Source organism: Eumetopias jubatus, unplaced genomic scaffold (assembly GCF_037043125.1).
Source record: "Eumetopias jubatus isolate StellerSeaLion01/CBP00866 unplaced genomic scaffold, mEumJub1_p1.0 scaffold_14, whole genome shotgun sequence".
Classification (NCBI taxonomy): domain Eukaryota; kingdom Metazoa; phylum Chordata; class Mammalia; order Carnivora; family Otariidae; genus Eumetopias; species Eumetopias jubatus.
The window spans coordinates 65,666,323-65,690,818 of NW_028274820.1; the positions used below are offsets into that span (position 1 = coordinate 65,666,323).

A 24,496-nucleotide genomic window follows, 5' to 3' on the forward strand; every position below is an offset into this window, starting at 1 on the left:
GACGAGGAAGAGACGGCTCATCTTAGCCTCTGAACCAAGCTGTGCAGCATAGTGGTTAAGTCACCACCTTCTCTGGTATCAGCTAGTCTTGCCTTTGAATCTCTGCCCTGCCTAGCTATGTGTAAACCTGGGTAAGTCATTAACATTCTCTGTGCCTCAGTCTTCTTATCCATAAAATAGGGGTAAATTGGTACCTTCCTGAGACTTGATGCAAAGGTTAAAAAGGACACAATACATAAAACATGTTTAACACAGTCTGGTAAATAGGAGATTTTCTGTAAATGCCAGGTGCTATTATTCTTAACAGTTCAGCAACCTGCCCGGAAAACTATATGCCACTTCATTGTTTGGTTAGCAGTGGATCAGCTCTCTTGCTCTGGCTATGGAAGGGATTTGCAAAAGTGGTGGAGGTTGGGGGTTCAGAAAGATCTGGAAATGCTAATTTACATTAAAAGCAAGGGCCATTGACACCTCCTACAGACCTCAGACATCCCCCACCTCTTGTACCTATCTTAGGACCTCACTGGATTGGGAGAGAAAAGAGGTGTTGGGAGACTATTCTCCTGGCTGGGAAGTTTGAGTCATTTTCCCTATCAAACACCTTTTCTTCACCTTAGAAATGGTTTTGTTAATTTTTTCTCTCTCTCTCCATTTTTCCCCCTACTTTCATTGAGCTGAGAGATATGGCTCAGAGCCTCATCTTGTATACTAAGGCTTTGTAGTGGACCGAACTGCCTTTTCTTTTTTTTTCTTCCAGCTCATTCTATGCAAGAGTTATGGGGAAGTCAATTGTACTATCAGTAATAAAGAACAAGCAAGTAAAAGCTTAATTAAAACAATAAATCATCAATCAAATTTAATACTGCTACTGGCAACCACTGAACTCTCTCAGTTCCCCCCCACCCTCCCAATGATTATTTTCTCGGAGATTAAGAACAGATTTTGTCCAAAGGAGACAGGCTGGAGCAGGTACAAACTTGTGTTGTCTCCTCTATGAGTGCTCATGCTCACTTGCAAAGGATTTCCCCTGACCATATATTCCAGAGAATCACTATATTTTAGGTCCCATTTATCAAAGCCACTGACAACCAATGGAACCTGTCCCTTCTGGGTCTTTTCTTTCAGCCTTTGCCTACATCTCTGTATTCTAGAACTGTGACATTCTGCAGTCAGGTCTGTTTGCCCAAGTCTCGGTCCAGCCCTTGTGTGGCACCTTTAACAGGTTACCTTATAACAAGGGCAGGAGACCTCGCCTGTCTGACCCAGATGGCCTCTTTCCAGAAAATTTCCAGACTAGCTCAGCTACATATTAATCTATTCCTAAAATCTCAATAGTCGAGTAGGAGCTAACCTAATTCTAATATGATGCATCCATAAATTTTAATGCTGTGCCTTAGCAACTAACCTCCCTGGCTGGCCCCTTAATCCAGGCCTGGGAACCAGGTTGTGTTCCCAGGTCCACTGCTGGCTAGCTCTTTGAGGGACCTGAGACACTTAACTTTATTGTGTGCCATTTCACCATCTGCGGATCTTAAGAAACCTGTGAGGATTAATGAAATAATGTCTGCAGAGCTCTTTAGAAGAAAAGTGCTATGTAAACATGAAGTATTATTCTGTTTATGAGAAGTTTTATAATATTGCCTAGGAGAAATTGTGACCTGCGTTCAAAAGCACCATAACGTTCCCTTTGGCTCTTCTGGGGCTGGAATTGGTTTACAATGGGGAACTTCAAGGAAAAGTTGACCTCTTTGACTTCATGCATGGGGAGGCTAGAAATTCCACGGAGTATACACGTGCTGATGTCGGATCACCTTCCTCCTTGGGAAGCTTGACACAAGACATTGGTATTCCTAAAAACAAATTCCTCTGTGAGCAGTCTCCAGACTCTCAAATAGTGAACCATCATCGTGTGTGGACTTCAGATAAATTCACTGATAAAAATAATTCGATCAAGGGTCACTGTGTCCTATCTGTGCTCACTGACCACGATGGCTTTTGAGTCAAGGCGAAATTCTCCCTTGATGCCAGAAGGTACACAGGAGTTGTTGTGTGACCCGCCAATGTCTGACATCTTGTTGCCTCCAACACTGTAGATGTTTCTGGAGACTAGAGGGGAAGCTTGTAGCATGATTTCTCACTCCAGCAGCACTGAGTACTATGGCCCGGGTGTCACGTCCTGCGTTTTTTTGGCTGCCCTAGAACTTCACTGCTAAGTACCTATACTTCTGAGAGTGGTCATGCTGGGCATCCAGCTCCCGGACAGTAGCCGATGATGAAGGGTACAGACCATTCAGGGTTAATATGGGTTCGCCCCCATGGAGGTTTGCAGTTTGGGAGGGGGATTCTTGAGGGCATCACAATCTATAAGCCCCTCCCCAAATAAGACTGCAGTGATGATATGAGAATGGGAGCTTTGCATCTGTGGAGGAGGAAGGGAAAGTTGGCAGGGTTTCTAATTTAAGGAAGAGAGCCACTGTTAACCCCTTCATCTCCTCTCTGATACAACCTGGTCTGTAGGCTTCATTGACATACTGAGTGTGGTTCATTTGGGCAGAAAGAAGTATAACAACTTCGCAGCCTTCTTGATTTTCTGAAAAAGGATCTGGCACTTAGAATTTGCTAGTTTGCCAAATGACAGCTGTTTGCCTCCAAGGCAGGCTTTGCTTTCATAAGAGACAAGGATGGAAGGAAAATAATGCCATCTTCTAGAGGAAGAGACTCGTGGGGTCTGCCACCTTCCTAACACGGCCCTGGAGTCTCAGCAGGCAGGGCACCAGGTATTTTTGTTTTTATTCTTATTTCAAGAGATTTGTGATGCTGTTTCAGAGTCTAAAAATAGAGTATTTGCCAGCTGACATTTCTCCCTGATCAGTCTCATCCTATTAGCTGCTGTGTTTTCCTCTCCAGATTTCTATTTTATTATTTCTTAAATGTAAGTGAAAGGTCAGGTAATACTTTCCATATTTCATAATAGGATTGGTCCTGGAAGAATCTTAGAAAAAAATATCTTCGAGACATTGGCTTGAAATAGAACAAAAAAAGCATGTCAAAACATTTTTTTTTCTAGTTGCAGAAAACAGACAGGAGAATCTCACAGTGATGATCGGCTATCTTCTCTATAGCGCCTGCCCCCCTTCAGTGAGAGATCATGCCCCTCCACACCAGACGCTGAAGAATGTTCGCGAGCCCCTAGCGGGTCTCATGGTCCCAGTTCCGAAGCCCAGGGAACTCTGTGCTACCACCTAGTGGCAGATCTCAGGCACAGCAAGCTGGCTGCCGGAATCCTGTTTGAACTTGGCTGTGGCTGAGGCTGTGGTTTGGCTCACAACCTTATAGAGCTTTGTTGCCAGCCATGTAGACTTTTTCTTTTTTACTCCCTATGCCCCCCTTTTATTTTTGCATGTTGGCACTTCATTTCACGTGCCTCCAGAGGCTGTGTTTTGGGTTTTGATATAGTTGGTCTCTCAGAAAGGAGGCAATAATGCCGACGCCTTTGACAGCAGGTAAATCACAGGCTGGCTGACCCTAGAAAGGGATAAACACCGGGAGACAGAGACTGAGAATGAAAAATGTGATAAGGTTTATTACTCTTATACACCGGCTAGGTCCGTTTTTTTTAGAATGTTCTGACATTTTTCTCCACTGCTTTTCTACCATTCTCTCTGTTGCTTAGATTTGGGGAGGTTCAAACCCAAGCTGGAACCTCTGGACAGTTTGTTCAAGGATGGCAGTCTGGCTTTCAAGGAATGATAGGCACAGCTACCTCTCTGCGTCCCCAGTGGCATAACCATCCTCATGACCAGAAAGCAGCTGGTATTTGTAGACCCTCCCACGGTTGGTGATGACACAGCTCCTGTGAGAGCTCGCTTCACCACAGGGGAGGCACCAGTTTCCCCTGGGGTCTCGGGGCCAGGACATTGTTTTGTTCTTGTCCGTATCCTGAGTGTCTGGGAAGTAGCAAAGTGCAGCATTTAAATGTTTGCCTTTGGAGCCAGGCAGACCTCTGTTTGCATTCCAAATCTGCCTTTTGTGTGACCCTGGGCAAGAACCTTAACCTTGGCTCCCCATCTGTAAAATGGGGGTGATCTGGATTTGTGTGTGTGTGTGTGTGTGTGTGTGTGTGCGTGCATGTGTGCGAAATAATGCGTGTAAAATTCTTAGCGCAGAGCCCTGGACATAGAACGTATTTGGTAAGTATGAATCAGCACCAGAAAAGGTTTCTTGAGTAGAAAAGTGAACCGAATGAGCCCTGGCCTTGCTTCAGAGCAGAGGACACTTGGCTCACAGGCGGATGAGGAGGCCGGTAGAGATGGACTCCTGCAGGCATGGCTTTGTGTACGCCACTTCTCACCAGAGCCCCTGGCTGGAGCCCAGTGCTTTGGTCTTTTGGCAAAATCAGTGAAAGCAAAGCAAGTGGTCTTAATTAACCTGTGCTTAAATTTACTCTGTAGCTGCTGGACTCAATTAAGGAGACAGAGGAATCAGCCTCTTATGAGCAATTCTTTAGTTTTTCTTACTTTCTTCGAGGTCCTGGGATTCTAAGCATGTGCTTCATATCCATGCCAACTAGACACCAGGGAAATGATCAGATATGGCAGTTTGGTAGAATATAAAAAAACTCCAAATGTTATTAGAAGGGGGGGAAATCCCCCACTAAACCTACAACTAAAGTTTAGGTTTGGGGTGTGTGTGTGTGTATGTGTGTGTGTGCGTGCACGTGTGTACATGTGTGTGTACAAAAAAAAAAACCCAGATGGGAAGCTACAAACCATCTGGTTGGAATAACTTTTGTGCTGGACTGTAGTTACAAGCTATTTATTGTGAATTTGGGCATCCTGTTATGGATTTTGACTGGCTCCCAGGTTTCTAATTTAGCAAAGAGTTCCTATATTTAAGAAAGTGTACATCTTCCTATTTATCAGACCCCGAATTGTCACCCACTGTGACTGCCCTTAGAGCTTTGAACTCCCCATGTCTGAGGATTTTTCCCTTCAGAGAGGAAATGCACTTGGGGATGGCCCTTCCCCGAAGCTGCGGCCAGGTTTGCATGAGCCATGCTAACAGATGTTCTGCTCAGAAAGTATGTTCACTTCACAGACATCTTGGGGTGGGGCGGGGCATCGGTATCAAACGACGGCTTGCGAGAACTGTACTCTGCCAAATGAAGTCACTGTTAATAATGCCAAACAGCATATACACCTGGTCATTGTTCATGATTACTTTAGTGGTAGTGGAGGGACACTTAGTTTTTAAACAGACCTCTTTAATTTGAATTGTGACCATACTAAGCATTATGTTTGTAATTTAAGAAAAATTATGAGAATCCACTGAAGGGCTGTGACTTGCAGGGAACCTTGATTCTACCACCCTTATGAAAGGACAGGGTGAGGAAAGGGCAACTTGGGAGGGCTTGGAGCTGGGACACCTGGGTTCAGATGGTACGTCTGCCATCACTGAGTGACTGTGGACAGCTCCCGAACTCATCTCAGCCTCACCGGGCACAAGAATGCTCTCTGCAGAGTAGTGGTTCTCAGCCCTGGCTGCACATTGGAATTACCTGGGGAGTTTGGGAAAACATCTAGGCCTGGCCCTTAGTTTCCATCAGATCTGAGCTACAGGGGGTGGGCAACAGTGCCAGTCTTTGTGAAGTACCACACAGGGGTCCTGATTTACCCCTTAGGATGAGGACCACAGGATTGTAGGAGTAAATGAGGCTAGCTCCATGAGGCCCCCTTCTCACATAAAAGACACCGAAAAGGGGGAAAAGAAGAGAATCGATTACTCAGGTCTTATACCTTCTCTGAACAGCAGTTTTCTTGTTTATAAACTGGGGATAGTGATATAACTTATCTCAGAGAATTTTAATAGGAATGAAAGCCATAGCACCTAGCATATAGCATATAGAAGAAACTTACAAATCTTGTTAAGTTTTGTGACATGGTATTTTCGGCACACGTGGATCTAGCCTGTGTATAAACAGGCATATACATCATGTTTGGATCTTCTCTGAGACATTTTAACAGCTAACCTTTCAGGATAAAACCGAAGATGCAAATGTTCACCACACTTCATTAGCATAAGTGCTAATATAATGCAGCTGTCCCATGGCTATAAAACACTGACGACTGTGTCTCTGCTTGGCATGGGGAATATTATTTTTTCTCTTACTGAGCTGATTCAATACTCAACTTTGTCATTATTTGAGTTGGAACTTTAGATTGCTGCATTTTAATGCACTCTACTATTAAGGATTGTTGGACGGCTGTGTGCAAATATTTTTGTTCTCACGATGCAGTCCTGGCCCAGGTAGCCCAATGGGCAAAATATGATTTACACAAATATTATCATTTCTGTAGTGTGTACTAAAAAGAAACCTTAGAACAGAGTGGGAGAAAGCTTTGGTCTCGGCATTCAGTTATCTAAGTGACGTTGGTTTCTAAAGAGGGGACTTTTCATTCCTCTCTCATGTGCCCCTAATCTCAAAAGTCCTGTGTTTCTGGATGAATATTTCTGTTCCAGAGAGAGCAAAATGCTCGCATGAGTGTTTCTTGCCAAGATGAAAGCAAGATCGGAAGAGGGAGGCTAGCAAAACCTCAGGCATGTGTCAGCGTTCGGGGGGTTCTGTTTGGAGCTTCTTTCAAATGTCTCTTGTCTCTTTCTGCCTAGAACAAGGAAGTGACCTGTAAGAGAGAGAAGTGCCCCGTGCTGTCGAGAGACTGTGCCCTCGCCATCAAGCAGAGGGGAGCCTGTTGTGAGCGGTGCAAAGGTGATTTATGTCTTGGCCGCCTTCTCTTCTGGCTGCTGCTTTGGCATTTTTATTTCTCTTTTTCTCACCTTCCTCTTCACTCAGCTCTTGGCTGGGGTGCAAGTGGGTGTTGGGAGGGAAGCTAGTCTGTGTGAGTTTGGGGAGGTTGGTAGTAACGGGGACTCTCCTAACAGAGGGGTGAAGGTTTGGTGAACATCTGCAGGTTCAGTTTACTTTCTAAGGCAAGTTGCTGAAATGTGACAGAGAAGATGCGAACATGATGCCCCTGGGTGTTGGTACACACATGCGCACAGCTTATTTTGTCAAGAAGTGTCAGCCATTTTTCCAGGCTGCACGCTTACCCTGCCTTACTCTGCCAGAGGAGTCTTTAAATTAAGCCTGAATTTTATCATTTTGGCCCCGATTAATTTTTTCTTTCCTTCCAAATTGAATCAGAGTTCCTTCCCTTGCCTTTGAAACCTCTCTAAAGTATCCTTACACCAACTTCATTTCCCATGGTCCTCCAGGGCATGCACTCTGTCCTGAGCATGCTCTTCGTGGTGGTGTTGCCTCTTGGCCTCAGCTCAGGCCTCTCCTCTCCATGGGTCCAGATGCTCAAGGCCCCCAGCCATCACTTGTCCCTTCCCCTCCATGTTTCTGTGGCACACCGAGGTCCACAGAGGTATTTCCGATATGTACTTTTCCTCCTTCATCACCTCATTTGCATTCAGTAAATCATTAGCTCCTCGGGGACGGGAGCCAGATCATACTCTGACATCACCTAGCATGTGTGTGGATAGTGTCTAACAGAGTGGGGTCTCAGGAGGCACTGAGAGCATCGTAGCTCAGGATGTGGGCTCTGCAGTCACACGGCCATGCCAGCATCCTGCAGTCCCGGGGTGCACAGTGTTTGCCAAAGTTCTCATCCACTAGGAACCTCAGAATGTGACCTTATTTGGAAATCGGATCTTTGGAAGTGTAATTAGTGAAGATCAAGTCATACTGGATGAGGGTGGCCCCAAATCCAATATGACTAGTGTCTTTACATCAAGAAGAGGAGACAGACAGACACACAGAGAAGACAACCATATTATGAGAGAGGCAGATATAAGTACCTGGGCTCTGTTTCCTGGGACTCCGATTCAGTTTCTCTGGGGAGGTATCCCAGATGCCCCTAGGCATCCTTTTTTTAATAAAAAGCTCCCAAGAGATTTAGTGTGCAGTCTGGATGGGGAAACCACTAAACTAGATCTTGACCTAGTACCAGGTGATTTGTATCCCCCAGAAGAATATACACTTTTTCTTTTTTTTTTTTGGATGGTGGGAAGGTTTAAAAAACCCTCAGAAGAACTCTACAGATACCAGGCTAACTAAAGCCCATTAAAAAAATGTTTTCTCAATGAAGTATAGTTGCCTCACAAGGTTACATTAGTTTGAGGTGTACAGCATAGTGGTTTGCAAACGATATGTTATGCTATGTTCACAAGTGTAGCTACCATCTCTCACCATACAAGTATACACTGTTACAGTACCATTGACTCTATTCCTGGGGTGAGCCACTCATCTCTATGACTTAATATTCCATAATATTCTAAAGCCCGTTTCTAATGACAACCCAAAAGTCTCAGTGTTGAACAAAGATCCTGTGAACTTTTCAAAATGCACTGTTACATAAAATCCCATTTCAAGAATTAATGCCCAATTACATATTAATAACCATGGTTATTGTAGAAAATTATAATAATTGTTAAAAAATTACAAACTAAAAAAGCAAAATAAAACTCAACAGAGGCAGAGATTAGAGTTATGCCACCACAAGCCGAGGAGCACCTGGAGTCACCAGGAGGAAGGAGAAAACAAAGAGGGGCTCTTCCCTAGAGTCTTCAGATGAAGTGTGGTCCTGCCAACACCCTGATTTGGGGCTCCTGGTCTCCAGAGTTATGAGAGAATAAACGTCTGTTGTTTTAAGCCACCAAGCTTGTGGTAATTTAGTATGGCAGCCCAGGAAAAAGCATACACCAACATTTCCACTTGAACAGGTGGAGACTTGGAATCTGTCTCCCCCAGTTCCCTCCTATAAGATGGGGATAATTAATTGCATTGGAGGGAATTGAATGGAAAGGTCCATTCAAAGTGCTTAACACAGTGCCTGGTGTGTAAGCATTTCTCAGTTAATGTAAGTATAGTAGGTGCTCTTTAAATACTTGTTGGGCTTGACTATAAAAAACATACCTTCTGAAGACTTTCGGAACAGGGACAAATAGGGTGGATGATATTTTTTCAGAGCCTTCTCAGTCAACCATTTATCTATCACCCCCTTCCTGTGAGATGGGAGTCAGATGTTTTACCCATGTGACTTCCGGGAGCTATCAGTGCAAGGGCTGAAATGTTCATTTGTCAGGAATCTCCCAAGCAGATGGTCAGATAAAGTGATTCCAGCGAAAACACATTAGCAAGCCAATGTATGTCCAAGTTACTGTTGTTTCACCTTAAAGAAGCCCCTCTTTTCATTCTTTCATTTTTAAACTGCTTATTTGCCATCTTTTATCTTTCCGTGATTAGCAAGGCTGCCTTGCCAGTGAGAGGCCAGTTGGCTACCACAGAAGGGAGGTGTCATGTGTTAAGGGAACATGCCCAAGGCTTTTGGTTCGTTTCCCCATTAACTGTGACACAGAAGGGAACTTCCTGTCGCTGTACTGTGTCACGGTCTTTCCTGCTTGTCCTGCTATTTTCTGCATCATCATTCTTACTCATCTCTGATTATCCTAATCTTCTAAGGGGAAGAGACACCCAAGACACATCCATTTCCTGAGTGTTCTTTTGGGCTTAAGAAGATAAGCTACTTCAAATTAAACTGGGCCCAAAAATAGACCAGCGAATTCAGTGTCCTGAGATCTCTTTCTGATAGTGGTGTCAGCCTTTTGGGGGAGATCAAAATCCCCAACCTGCCCTGAGGTGGTCCTTGGTGAGAGAGACTCATGAATGCGTCAGATTTCTCAAGCTCTGGTGGTTGATGTTAGAGTTACCTACTTCATTTTCTCTATTTCTACTCCATCACACAGAATTTGTCTCCTTGATTTTAAGGGACACAATTGTATTTGCTCATAGCTGCTGGTTTATGTTTTTTCTGATCAGAATAGTAACATATGCTCATAGAAGAAGCTTTGAAAAATAGTCTGAACTGTGGGAAAGCGGAAAATAAATTTACTCATAATCCCACCACCCAGAAGTTACAATTGTTAATATTTGGTGTATTTCTTTCTGTATTTTTTTCTGTGTAAAAGTGTTTATCTAGCTAATATCTTAGAACTTATGTTGCATTATTTAAAAAAAAATTCCACTTAACTTCAGGGCATAATATCTTTTCAACTTATTTGGAAATATTCGCCCTTGATGGGTACGTATGATTCTTTTTTTTAAATTTAATTTAATTTTATTATGTGATGTTAGTCACCATACAATACATCATTAGTTTTTGATGTGGTGATCCATGATTCATTGTTTGCGTGTAACACCCAGTGCATACAATTCTGTTGTGGGAAGGTATCACCATTCACTGGGTCATTCTCCATTTTTGGGCATCGAGGTCGTATCTTGGATTTTAGCACTGGGAAAGATTAAAGCCAAACAGCTGAAACCAAAGAGCAGGTACAGTGAAGGAAGGACGGGAAAGGGAGAATCAAAGGAGCAGTACCTGGGTAGAGAGAAGATGTTAGCGTTAACCCACAGACCATTCTGGATTTGGTTTCCAAAGGAATCTGGATGGCCCTCTCCTTAACCCTCTTGTGCCCTTTGTTCACACAGGGGGGCAACAACAAACCCTTAGTGTGCAGCAGAAATTCAGAGATGGTAGCCGTTTCTCATAAGTCCTCTTCCAAACAGCGTCCTCCATGCCAACACTGGGGGTTTTGGCTTTTCCGATTCAAGGAGGGTGACTCAGGAAGGAATCGTATTAATGAGAAGTTTGTTGATAATACTGTGTTTTAGAGCAGAATGATGTTTAGGCAAGATTGTCTCAGGGTCATATAATTTTGATCAGATCAGGGAATAATAGGCAATTAATTTTCCTTAGCAAAGAAATGGAGCGTCTGGTTTTGGATGAGTTAATACATGGTAAGCAGAGAGCTGATGGACTTAATTCATCTGTATTTTGAAGGGCATTTACATTCAGGGGTACCACCGAAGGCTCATTCTAAAGTTGCTCACCAAACAGATTAGGCCACAGTGTGGTCAGGCCTGTTGGAGAGGTGAGCGCAACGCGTATCCTACCTGATGGAATGGGTGGAGGGTGTGGACCTACCAGGCTTCCCAGCAGAGAGAGCCCTTCTGGAAGAACCCTTCTACCATCAGCAGGCATGCAGGAAGGTGAAATCCAGCATTGCTAACTGGGCGAAGCAGTAGTGAAAGCTGGCTAGCTGCTTTGACTTTTCCCTTGAGCATTGTTTTTTGTCTGTCCTTTCTCCTACCTGAGGGACTCAGGAGTGTAAGCAGTGATTCTCAAAATGCAGTGGACTACAGAATCACCTGTTAAATGTAGATTCCTGGGCCTTGCCCCCTAATAATTATAGTAACTGAGATCATCATCTTCTTCATCAAAATAAGAGCAGCTACTACAGGTAATCCTTACTCAGAGCCAGGCATGAAATCCCCACAGCTTAGTGAGGTAGGTACTATCATAACCCCATTTTGCAAGTGAAAAAATGGTAGCACTGAGAGGTTTAGTGACTTTCCCAAGATCACAGAGCTAGAAAATGTTGGAGATGGGGCACAGAGTGTGGTCTCACCAGGAGGCTTGCAGGCCTGCTGTATCAGAAGCCCTGGGCCTGGGTCCCTGAGTCTGCATTTCCAGGTCTCCACTGGGCCTCTCATGGGGGCTGAGGCTTGAGAACCACTGCTACCAGATGAAGAAAGGACAGGAGCACAGAGGGTGAGCCTTCTTGATGAAGGAATGAGAACGACATACTTACAGGCTGTTGGTTGATAACTACTTTGAGGTGAAAACTCTCCTTGACCTTTGTAGCTGTGAGGCCACCGTGTTTCTCTGACTCTATGTCCCCTCCTTTTTGGAAATTATAGATTACTACAATGATGGTGTAAGAGATAAAGTAAAATAGATAATGACCAAGAAATTATAACTCAAAATTGAAGTGCTGGTGAATGTTTATCAAAATTTGTTCCCAGTTATTCAATTGTGTAATAAATGGGGGAGAGCTCGATCCCCCAGAACTGGTTACCCATCTCCCATCATTCATTGGGACTTTTCTCTCTTCCTCTTTCCCTTTCTAGCATAATTATATAATTTTAACTTCAGTTTGATACTTGCTACATTAATACATTATCATACCAAAAAATTTAAACAAGAGGGGAAAAAAGTCTTATTTGAACTACAAAAATCCACTCTTCTCAGAAATAACAACTCTTTTCAGTTTATTAGGTCTTTCCCAGACCTTCTTCAGTTTATTACGTATTCATTCACACATATATGCATATACATATGTACGTAATTTCGTATGTATGGTTTTATTTTTACACAAATGGAATTAAATGTTACATCATCTTTTACAGTTTGCTTTTTAAAAGTATTTCAACAATAGTAGGACTTAGGAACTTTCCCGTGCCAGTTCATGTTTTTTAACCCTTGTATGGATTCCATAGCATACATGTACAGTACTTTATGTAACATCTCCCCACTGATGTTTAGAGTTTTGGTTTTTTGCTAAGAAGGGAACCAGCTTGCCATGACTGTTATGCACACATGTGTATGTTTCTTAAGGACAGAAACCTGGAACCCAGTGTGCCATGGGGGAGGTGTGCAAATGTTCAGTTGAAAAGGACATTACTCGGTGGGCTCCAAAAAAGGCAAGCCTTTTCCAAGGCAGTTCCTTTCCTCTTGCCCTCACAGTTTTTAGGCCCTTTCTTCCTGAGAGGTGTTGGGCGAGAGGAGGGAGAGTGAGTGTTACACACGGCGACGTTGAGACATGTTGGCTACCTTAGCCTTCAAACCTTGCCCCTCCTCCTCCTGCTGATTCCTCATTTTCGACTGCTACATGGACACTCGTATCGCCCTTCTTCCCTTGTTCTGGACTTCCTCCCCTAGTTACAGGGGCTATTTTCCTTCCCCTTTCTGTGGTTCGGTGAGAAGTGGTAGCAAGTGTGAAGAACCTAGCTGAGGGCTATCAATTGCTTTCGTGCTTTTCAGTGTATTCTAGAAAGCACTGACAATTGTCAACAAGTTAAGACTCGAATGATACTATTTTCTCAGAATTTGGCCCAGTGCTGGCAAACTGCAGTTTGGAATCGACTAAATTTAGAACAGAGGCTAGATAAAGAAAGGGGGAAATGTTTTCCTTGCCTCATATTTCTAAGAATGATCTTTCAATGAGAAATACCATTCTTGGTATCTTTGTCATCCTAATCATCAAGTGTAGTCCACATTTGAAGCATTTGAAAGTGCTCTGAGGTTATCACTTTTTGTTTTGATACTTCTAATATGTGGAAAGTATGGAGAGGAGAAGACATATTATCAGCTCATTCTTTCTTGGCCTGTCTTAAAGAAGTTTGGACCACATAAAAATCTTGTATTATGCAATGTCTATGTTTGTGCCCATATTTTATTCTATGTGCACCATCATATATTTGGCCACTTCTGTAATTAGTGTTCATAGCTTATTTATGATTATGTGGGGCCTAATTTCATTCCTTTAAATAATTACAGACGTTTATATTTATTGGATCTTGGTCTTTATGATCATGACCATTCTTTAAGGGTCTTTACAAGTTATTCCCATTCTTCGTTTGAGGCCAGGCTGCTGATGAGGAACACACATTCCTGATGATGTTGTTCCTATAGGAAAACACAATCTTTTATACATGATCACCTTCCAGTGTGATTAAAAGTGGAACCTGCTTGTATCTCCCAAGAGCTCTGACTCCAAGGCTTGTAACAGCCATGGGCTTTGCCTTTCCAGTTAGTGTCCTTGACCCTCTTTGGGTAGTGAGGTGTGGAATTGAAGATTAGTTTTCAGACCTTAGGCTCACTATTTTCTTCAGAGTAGTAGTGCTGAAGGGACTTGTTTTCCCACCATGCAGGATACTGTGTTAGTTGGTTTACACTCACCACTTAGTGCTCACAGCAGGGAGGTAATTTCTATCTTTCTCATTTTACATATGAAGTAACTAAGGGCCCAGAGAAGTTAAATCATTCATTTGCCGAGGTGTCAGTGACCCACGGCTCAGCCAGAGAGTGTCCATGCCCTCAAGAACCTTGCTCTACCCAGGGGCAGAGGAATAGTGTCCAGTAGGGATGTTCTTTAGGGAAGGTGTGCCAGAGTGAAGGGAAGGAGGACCGCCCATGTGCACGGGACTGGGGAGTGTTGCAGGGAAGGCTTTCCAGAAGGGGCGGCTCACTTGCATGAACAAGGAATTCATCACATCCAAAGAGGGCTGTTCAAGGGAAAGCTCCCAGGTGCAGGTCATGGTACACCCAGAGACATGAAATAGTTCTTAGACATTATCTGCCACTCATCATCATTTAGGGAACTTGATAAAATGCCAGTTTCTGGGATTTCCTTTAGACCCACTGAATTAAAACAAATCTGGCATAAGTTTTTGTTGATTTGTTGATTGTTTGGGGGAGAGAGAAGGGATCAGATAAAAATGTAATAGAATCCTGTCATGGCTTCGACTTATTTTCCTCTGAAAAAGATGTTGTTATTGAAAAGTAAGTTGTAGGATAGATCTGCTTCCAGACGGAAATATCAAAATTAATATTTTCAGAAGAATTCTTAGGAAGGTTGTGTGTGTGTGTGTGTGTGTGTGTGTGTTGTGTATGTGTGTGTGCATGCATGCATTTGTGTTCCTGTTTGCTTCAATTAGGTTGCTTATATGTTTCATTCATTTATCCAAGTATTTACTGATCTACATGCCAGGTATTTATGGGATGGCACAGCTTACCAGATTGTTTTTAACTGTTATGAAGTCAAAATATTCCTTAAAACAGAAAAGTAAGTAAATTATAACTAGTTCTTCTCAAGCAGGTATTTCAGTGTACTTCTGAGATTATTTTATGTAAAAAGGGTTATAAATTTCATCCAAATAGCCTAACGAGAGGGCAAAGATTAATCTAATTTGAAAAAACTCAATATTGTTTGATGAAAACAGATGAGATCATTGAGAGACAAACACAGTTTTGGCAGCTTTTCTGTATTTACTTGGACTTAGACTCACCCTTTAATTTGGGGTTCTTTCATGAACAATAATGTATTTGTTATCTGAATGTATGTTTGTTATTAGTGGATCGTAAATGAATAAGGTGTGTTTCCAACATTTATGGGTCAAATTCCATCCTTTTTTTTCATATAGAACATGAAATATTAATTGTCTGCAATACTTGGATGAAAGATATAAGAGAATAGTCTTTCATTTGTCAAGTGGGATTTATTTTCCACAATCTTCTCTTGTCTTTGATTTCTCTGTGCTTTATCTTATTTTTCTATGGGTCGTGATCCCATGGGTTGCATTTTTTTTTAATAGTTTAACTTTTATATTTGATTTAAAAAATATCCTATGATGTTTCATGAAATGAAAGGAAAGAGGCAAAATATAAATATTTGCATACTGATTTCTAAAATCAGGCCAACAATCCTGGGCTCTGATAAATAAAGATTGGAGAGTGCAGCATGCATGGAGAATTTTAAGGGAGATTGGGCTCATTTATATAGACCAATTACTGACCAAAGTAAAAGGGAACTATGAATAATGGTAAAAGATTGAACATTATTAACTATAGGCTGCCTTTATATAATTCGAGGTCATGAATAAGGGCTTCTTTTCAGTGTTGTTTGGAGAGTGACCTGGAAGATGACCATGCCTTTTATAATACTGCTTTGTGGCTGTTTGGAGGGTGGCAGCCGCTTACCATATAATAGGAATGAACATTAAAAAAAAATTATTTAAAAATAGTCACCCTCCTTATGTTGACAGAGTAAATTGTCCTATTGTTTAAACATTTTAAGTTGGAAAGGCTGTTAGCCATGTGCAAATCTGGTTGTTTGCTTTTAACCAAAGTTCTTTTGGCAGTCCTAAGGGTGCACTGATGGTTGCCCAAACAAAAGAGTGACTCTTTCCTCAACCTCTGTTTTCCTTTCTTTTAGACATGACCAGATTCTTTGGTAATGATTATATGTGATTTACCCAGATACAATTTGCCCCAGCTTTCACATCCCAAATAAGGAATGAGCTGTCCTTAGGTTAATGCTCTAACGGTCGTTTAAACTATACTGTGAACTATAGTTAGAGAAGATTTTGGAAGGAATGACAAATCACAATCTTTAGGTTTTTATAGATATTTTTATATTTAGCCCCAAGGGAATGGTTATTATTATTCTGATTTAACAGATTGGGAAACTGATGCTTAGGGATATGAAGTGATGTTGAAGATCCCACAGTTGTTGAGTGGTGGGGGAGGGGACTTAGACTCCCAGTGCTTCTATTTCCTGGTATCACACTGCTTGTGAGATAAGAAGGGGGGAGGAGAGACCTGGAGAATCAGGAGGGCTCCAGAAATAAAGGAGAGAGAGCCATACCGACCTCGAGTTTTTCTTTGCCTTGCCACACCCCTTCTCCCTCCATGGGCTTTTATAGCCTGGGTTGGCCTGCAATTTCAGAGGAAGTATGTGGGCAGAGGAGTTTTGTGGAGGTGATTGAAAACAACATGTGGCTTAGGAGGCGGTGGCTTTTCTTACTAACTGACATTTTTTGGGAACCCCTAACTTAACTGTTTTTTCCTCCTTAGTATCCACGACTGTTTATACGGCAGCAGTGCCCCCGTGAGACAATTTAGATGAGCTTTAGTCCTTTGTATATATGTATGTATGTGCCTGCTTTCTTAAAATATTTTTAATAGAGAATGGATTCATACAATTAAAACTACACAAAGCATCTAAGGTCACAGTAAGGCTTTCTCCCCCTCTTCGTTCTGACCAGCTGGTACCCTTTCCTGGAGATAACCATTTACCAGATTCTTGGGGATCCTCCTAGAGCCAGCCTCTGCAGACTGTGTGTGTGTGTGTGTGTGTGTGTGTGTGTGTGTGTGTGTGTGTTCATTTTTAACCAAACGGAAGTATCCATTAGCTTTACTTCTAGCAGTTTTAACGCTGAGACCCTAACATATCACTTAAAACATCCCAAGAAATTGCCTTGCTTTGAAAAACATTCCACCATTGAACTACTCAATTGCAGGGCCACTGTTATTTTTACCATGATTTTGAGCTTAGGAGAATTTCTGATATGTTTCTTGATGAAAGTTGTTAGATTAATGGAATGCCTGCATATATATTTTAACTTTATGCATTATAACTAATTTTATCTACTCAGCCCCAGAAATTTGAGTGGGGGTTGTTTATAGGTTTTTAAAAACGGGAAAAAAAACCTATAACAAAACAGAATTAGAGGGCTTTATTTTTCTCCCTCTTTTTCTCTAACTGAAAAAAGATGTATAAAATGTTATATTTCATAGATTGGTTTCCCATAATATAAACCAGGCTATTTTGGCATTTAAATAAAAATAACCCTATTTGTTTAAAAAAATCTTGTTAACATTAAAATCATACTTTACAAAAATCTGTTTTAGTTGTTAAAACTAGTAAGAAAACATAAAACAGAAATCAGCTTTCCCTGTCAGATTTGTCCCAACCCATTTATTCAGAGCCTCTGTTTTTTAAATTCTGTAAGATTTTTGGAAGGCAGTTTAAGTGAAGAGTTTGTGGTTGCCTTTAAGTTAGAAGATTAGATTTCCAAGGCTTGCTGCTGGCTCGGATGCATAAGTTTTCACTTTTCTATTTTTTTTTTTAAGATTTTATTTATTTATTTGACAGAGAGAGACATAGCGAGAGGGGGAACATAAGCAGGGGGAGTGAGAGAGGGAGAAACAGGCTTCCCGAGGAACAAGGAGCCCGATGCAGGGCTCGATCCCAGGGCCCTGGGATCATGACCTGAGCCGAAGGCAGACGTCCAACGACTGAGCCACCCAGGCACCCCCTAAGTTTTCACTTTTCTAAAGTGGGCAATTTGAGGATGTTCTCATTCAGTGGAGGAGGCTGGTGGCCCTGGTCCCCCTTTTGTATCATAGGCAAAGTGCTTTAATCAGGTATGGGTCTGACAGCTGTATTAGAACACAGGTGTTCTCACCATTCAGCTGCTGATGCACGGTCTATTAAGTGTCTATTGGTACATACCAAGTAATGACAAATGTAGTGGCCTAAAATAACACTCGTTTATTATTTTGTAGTTTCCATGGGTTAGGCTTCTGGGCATGACTTAGTTGGGTCTTACAAATCTGCATTCAGTGTCAGCCAGGGCTGGGGTCTCATCTGAGGCTCAAGGTCATCTTCTAAGCTCATGTTGTTAGAATTTAGTTCCTTGTAGCTATAGAATGGCTTGCTTCTTCAAGGCCAGCAGGAGAGCATCTCTCTGACCTATAGACCCTTTTAAAGGGCTCACGTATTAGGTCATGCCCACTTGGGATAATCTCTCTTTTTAATAACTCAAAGTCAAACTGATTAACAATGTTAATTACACCTGTAAAATCTCTTTATCTTTGCTAGGCGAGATAACCTAATCATGGGAGTGCCATTCATCACATTCACAGGTCTTGCCCACAGTCAATGGCAGGGGATTACACAGGTGGATATATCAGGGAGTAGAAATCTTGGGGTCCATCTTAGAATTCTAACACCCATACTCAGAGCAGTTCTGAGATGCATGGCAAGTAGAAGCATCTATGGAGAATGGTGCTTAGGGCTAGAAGATAGCCTACAGATTGTGTTGCACACTGTAAGTGCTAACAAATGCCAACTCTTGGCTGTTCTCTCTCCTCCTCTGGTCTGGTGGCCACCAAGCCCTGCAAGGTCCGGTTCCTGCTTACCTTCTATCCTTCTCTTGTTCTGGACTTCTCCAGATAGAAGACCTTTTATCATTTCCCTGTGTTCTGTGCCCACTTCCTGCCATGGGGCTTTGCACATGCTGTTTCCTCTGCATGGACTGCTTTTCCATCCGATGTCATGTAGTTAACCTGTACCCTTTCTTCAGTTCTCACACTTCAGGCATCATTCCTTGACTCCACAGCCACTTGCCATAAAAGTAAGTATCCCTCCTTCTTAAGAGGGGGCACAATTGTGATTTAACATTTTGATTTTCCATAACACCTACTAAACTGGATGTTCTGTGAGGGCAGCGACTATAGTGTTCTCAGCTGTGATCACTGCCTGGCACACAGGGGTGGCCTACTGAATATATGTTGGAAAAAGGGGAGTAGGAGGAAGATAGGAAAATTTGGACCAAATTTCAGTCTTCCCTAGTTAGTACTCATAAAGTCAACTGCATATTTAGTGTATTACTATTGAGTCATATGCATCTTAACACATCTTAAGTCCTTTTGGAATTCTGCATGGCTTAAAACAGTTGAGTAAGAATTCGAGGGAGAGAATAACAATGTATAAACAGGAAGGAAAAATGGCTGAATGTTTATAAACTAGTCCCAGATTCCTGATACTTTACCGTTTCTTCACTGAATTCCATAGAGCTTAAAAAAAGTCCTTAAAATCACCAACACCTCTGTGTATTTTTATGTGGTACTGACTGTAGTGTGTTTCAGTGTTAACAGACTTGGTGATAACCTCAGTGTAATTTTTGGTAGCTCTTTCCCTGTCTTGTGCAAAGTTACCCAATAGTACTATGCAATGATGACTTCAGATTTCCTAGTGACCATCAATTTGATATGATTATCTGCTTCCTTTTATCACAACATATAGAACACACCTCTAATTTGGCTTTGAGTTTTCTGCAGCTGCTCTTAAAACTATTCTGTGACTGCTTGTAACTTGCCCGCCATGAAGAATAAAACCTCTTTGCACTTGAAGATGATTTTCCCCCTCTCCTGTCTTATATTTCACTATAGGAATGAAATCATAGTGATGCTTATCATCTGAAAATGTCTTGGAATCAAAACACTCTGATCTCCTCTGGGGCTTCGATTGGCATTGTTTCATGGAGGCTATCAGACCAAGAAAAAAAATAAAGTGAGGGGTTCTGAGTGGAAAGTTGGGGCGCATCATTAGAAACTACAGGAAAGAAATGATTTGACACAGAAGCCCCCAACGCCTGTCCAGCTTCTCTTTGATTTGCTGCTTAAGTTTGGCAACTGCAAAGTTGAAAGTATGTCTATATGGGTGACATGTATCTATTTATGAAGACGCATGAATGTACGTGCATTTCTTTTTTATTTTAAAAATGATCATCATGCAGCAATTATAACCATTCTTATTGGGCTTTGATCAGAGGTTACTCTCTTTATCTTCAGAAAAAACCTGGCTCTTTTTTTCTTTTGAGATCAAATGTTCTAGGTTCTCTTTTTGAGAGGAATCTCATCTTGAGAGCTAATATGTATTTGCCTTAGAAATCTGTCTGCTGCAGAGGCTGACATTTAGCAGTACTGATGATAATGAAGGTGAACGAAGTGCATTGGTATGTCCATGAACTCGAGTGCATCCTTCACTCAGATGAGCTTATTTACACTGGAGCCAGCTAATTATGTTTCTAGTAGCTTGGTGGTTAAAGGGCTCAAGATGTTTATCTGCAGACATGCTTGGGCATTGACCAGCTGATGTTTACCACATGAGGCAGCCCTCTGACTACCTGAGAATGTCTGGGCATTCTCTGAGCCCTACCTGGGGCAGGTAGAGGGATCAGATTTAAAAATGCACTTTGAGTTTTTGATGTTTTGGGTTCTGGGGGTTGTGGTATGGCCACCTTGATGAGGCCGCGAAGGCAAAGCTAACAGCTTGAAACGTCCAGAAGCAAGCCCACACTGAGGACCTAAATGCAAAAGCCAGGGTAATATTTTCAGGCATCTAAACAAGGAAATTCTGTGCTCTGAGGCCTGTGGATTAGAGGATAGGCATAGAAATTCTCAGTCATTTGAAGAATGAAGTGAAAGAGGACTAGACTTGGAATTAGGTGCAGAATCAGTTCCCAGCTCTGTCACTTCTAGTTACTTGAGCTTTGCCAAGCCACCTCTTTCTGGGCCTTGGTTTTGTCTTCTGTAAAACACAGAGGTCCTGAACCTAGATGTGCCTCAGCATTGCCAGGGCTGATACGAGATATTCAGATTCTGTCCAGACCAAATGAATCATAACTTCCAGTGAGTGAGGCCCAGGCATCTATACTTTTTTTTTTTATTGTGGTACAATATATATAACATAATTGCCATTTTTAAATGTATACTTTGGTGGCATTAAATGTGTTTGCATTGTTTTGCAACCATCGCCACTATCCATTTCAAGAACTTTTTCATCAGATCCCAAGCTAAAACTCATCCCCACTAAATAGTAACTCCTTATTCTCCCTTCCTGGCCCCCGATAACCTCTATTCTACTCTCTGTCTCTGTGAATTTGCCTCTTCCAGATACCTTGTAGAAGTGGAATCATACAACATTTGTCATTTTGGAACTGGCTTATTTCACCTAACATATCTTCAGGGTTCATTCATGTTGTAGCGTGTATCATAATTCCATTCCTTTTTGAGGCCTGAATAAGAATTTATCGTGTGTGTATAATATCTTTTGTTTATCCATTCACCCAGCAGTGGACATTTAGGTTGTTACCACTGGGTATCTGTATTCTTAATTAGCCCCCATGTGGTTCTGGTGTCTAACAGGCTTGGAAGCCACTGGAATTAATGTTCTTTTGGATAAATTCTGGGTTTGTATATAGGAAAAGGCTTAGGAGGAGGGCCAGATGCAATGTCATAACTGAAAAGATGTGACTGTTGGTGTTCTTAAGTTACTTATCTAGGTATATAGAATAAACAGCATAACCTCTGATGCCAATGAAATGCCCTGGACTCTAGCCAAATGTTCATGGTCTGTACTTAGGAAAAGAAGAGGCTTCACAGACCCAATAGCCTCCAAAGTTAAAATACATAGTTTTTACACAGTGGTGTGTGGGAGTGCTTATCTTCCCAACAAAGAGTTCAGGGACATCATGTTGGTAGTTCAAAATTGACCGTGGTAGGAGTATTTACACCTTGGAAATTGGAACACCCTACAAAATCAGGGCTTTTCCCTTTTGTAGAGCTGATTATTAAACATTAGCAGCACACCACTGACTACATGTTAGGTGTTCAGTATTTTTCTTCTTTTTAACAAATACCACTAACAAAAGAAACACATTTTAAAAGATAAGCCTTTGTTAACAGGCTAAAACCCAGAAATCCACAGTTTTAGGGTTTAGGAAGTACAGGTGATTGATAGAGCTCCCATTCAGCCCCTCTCCTTAAACTCCATGTTGGATGAGGTGCGGGTTTCTCTGCTGGTGGCGATTTCTCCTCAGCCCTCTTCAAGTATGATCATGCCCATCAGTGACTGCTTTTCTTGTTAGATATTTGGCAATCTCTTCTACAGCTTCTGCCCATAGGTGAAGGTCTTTTTCAGTTTTGTCCTGTTTTTAGAGAGAAGCTGAATTTTTCTCTTTAATGCCCTTATCTACCCATGTTTCAAATGTAATGAAGACCTCCCTCAGTTTTCGTGGCATGAGATCAGAGGGGGGCCACACACAGCCTCCCAGACAACTCTGCAAATATGTTTGGGCTGTTTAATCAGACACCTTTTCTGCTGGCCACACAGTCCTAAAATCATCCCACGCAAATGAAGCTCAGCTCAAACCTTCTAAAAAAGAGCCCAGGTAAAAGAGGTGGCAGATAAAAAGAAAAAGATGGGCTGTAGGAATCTGCATTTTTATGACCCCCCCCCACCCCCAAACCCCAAGGGATGCCCTTAGTCCTTGGACTGCTCTTTGACAAATACTTTCTAAAAGTGTAATTGGCAAACACAGGCAGGCTTCATCCTGCAGGGGAGAGGCTCCTAGGTGATGTGTGCATCAAGCCTGATTTTCCCATATAAACAATTTTTTAAATGGTATAAAAAGGGGCATGCCCAAAAAGGATATTTTGTAAACATAGACAAGCTTATTCCAAAATTTATATAAAAAGGCAAAAGACTTAGAATAACCAAAACAATTTTGAAAAACAAGAGTAAAGGGGGAAATCAGTCTACCCATTTTCAAGACTTATAATATAGCTGCAGTAATAAAGACGATGTGCTATCGGCAGAGGGATAGACGTATACATCAATGGAACAGCATGGAAAGCCCAGAAATAGAGTCATACAAAATGCACAACTGACTTTTGACAAAGGTGCCAAGGCAATTCAATGGAAGAAGACTGACCCTTTCAACATCTGGTGCAGGAAGAATTCGACACGCACAGGCAAAAAACTGAACATGATCTAAACCTCATATGTTATACAGAAATTAATTCAAAATTGATCATGAACTTCAATGTGAAACACAGAACTCTAAAACATGTATAAAAAGCACATAGGAGAAAATCAGTAGGACCTAGGGTTGGGCAAAGAGATTTTTAGATTTGACACCAAAAGCACTGTCCACAAAATGGAAAAATTGATAAATTAAACTTCAGTAAATATTTTTGCTTTGGGGAAGGCCTTGTAAAGAGAACAAAAAAATCTAATTAGAAAATGGGAAAGAGATATGAGGAGGTGTTTCACCATATTGCATACACAGATGGCAAGAAAGCACATGAAAAGATACTCAACATCATTAGCCATTAGGAAAAATGCAAATCAAAACCACAGCGAGATATTACGACTCACCTATCAAAGTGGCTAAAGAAAAAATAGCACAATTAAACCAAATGCTGGTGAAGATGTAGAAAATCTCTTACATATTGCTGGTAAAAATAGCAAATGATTCAGCTACTCTGAACATGAGTATAATGGTTTATAGAACTAAATATACACTTACCATATAACCTAGCAATTGCTCTCTTGGGCAATTCCAGTAAAATGAAAACGAGTGTGAACCTCAAAACTCTACAGAAATGTTCACAGCAGCTTTAATCATAATAGGCAAAACCTGGAAGCACCCCACATGTTCTTTAGTGGGTGAATGGTTAAACAAACTGATGTATCTGTACTGTGGAATACTATTCTGCAGTAAAAAGGAATAAGCTATTGATCAATGCAAAAACTTCTTGCATGGATGTCAAAACAATTATTCTGAAAGAAAAGAGCCAATCTCAAAAGGCTGCATACTGTATGATTCCACTTATATAACATTCTTGAGTTGTTACTCAATTATAGAGACGGATAGCTGATGAGCAGTTGTCCAGGCTTAGCATGAAGGCTACAAGTGGAATGAGTATACTAATAAATGAATAGCCTGAGAGGGCTTTGTTGTGATAATACAGTTCTGAATGTTTGTTGGTTACACAAAGATGCACATGTGATAAAACTGCATAGATACACACACACACACACACACACACACACACACACACACACAGGAGTACATGTAAAGCCAGTAAAATCTGAATAGGCTCTGTGGACTGCACCAGTGTCCATTCCTGATTTTGATATTGTATTATAGCTAAGCAAGATGTTAACATTGGGGGAGGCTGGGTGAAAGGTGCATGGAAAAATATTTTTTTGTATCTTCCTGAAAATCTATAATTATTTCAAAATAAAAAGTAAAAGAAAAATGGGGGTGATAGGATATTTCTGACAATTTTTCTGCAATAAGCCCTAAACATCCTATTTAATCAACCATAAAGGTTACATCTGTGTAATATGCTTCCCAAAGTGTAAAAATCGTGCAGTGCAATTCATTAATCACACA

The 24,496-nt window shown here is 41.5% G+C and overlaps 1 protein-coding gene across 2 annotated transcripts in view; it reads left to right on the forward strand.

The window, feature by feature from the left end:
• Positions 1-24,496, forward strand: part of BMPER (BMP binding endothelial regulator) — a 238,766-nt gene that overhangs the window by 22,170 nt on the left and 192,100 nt on the right. For both annotated transcript variants that reach the window (XM_028092257.2, XM_088018714.1), the window contains exon 3: positions 6,667-6,766. In XM_028092257.2, the coding sequence (XP_027948058.1) occupies positions 6,667-6,766 (100 nt within the window). The remainder of the gene's footprint in view (positions 1-6,666; positions 6,767-24,496) is intronic.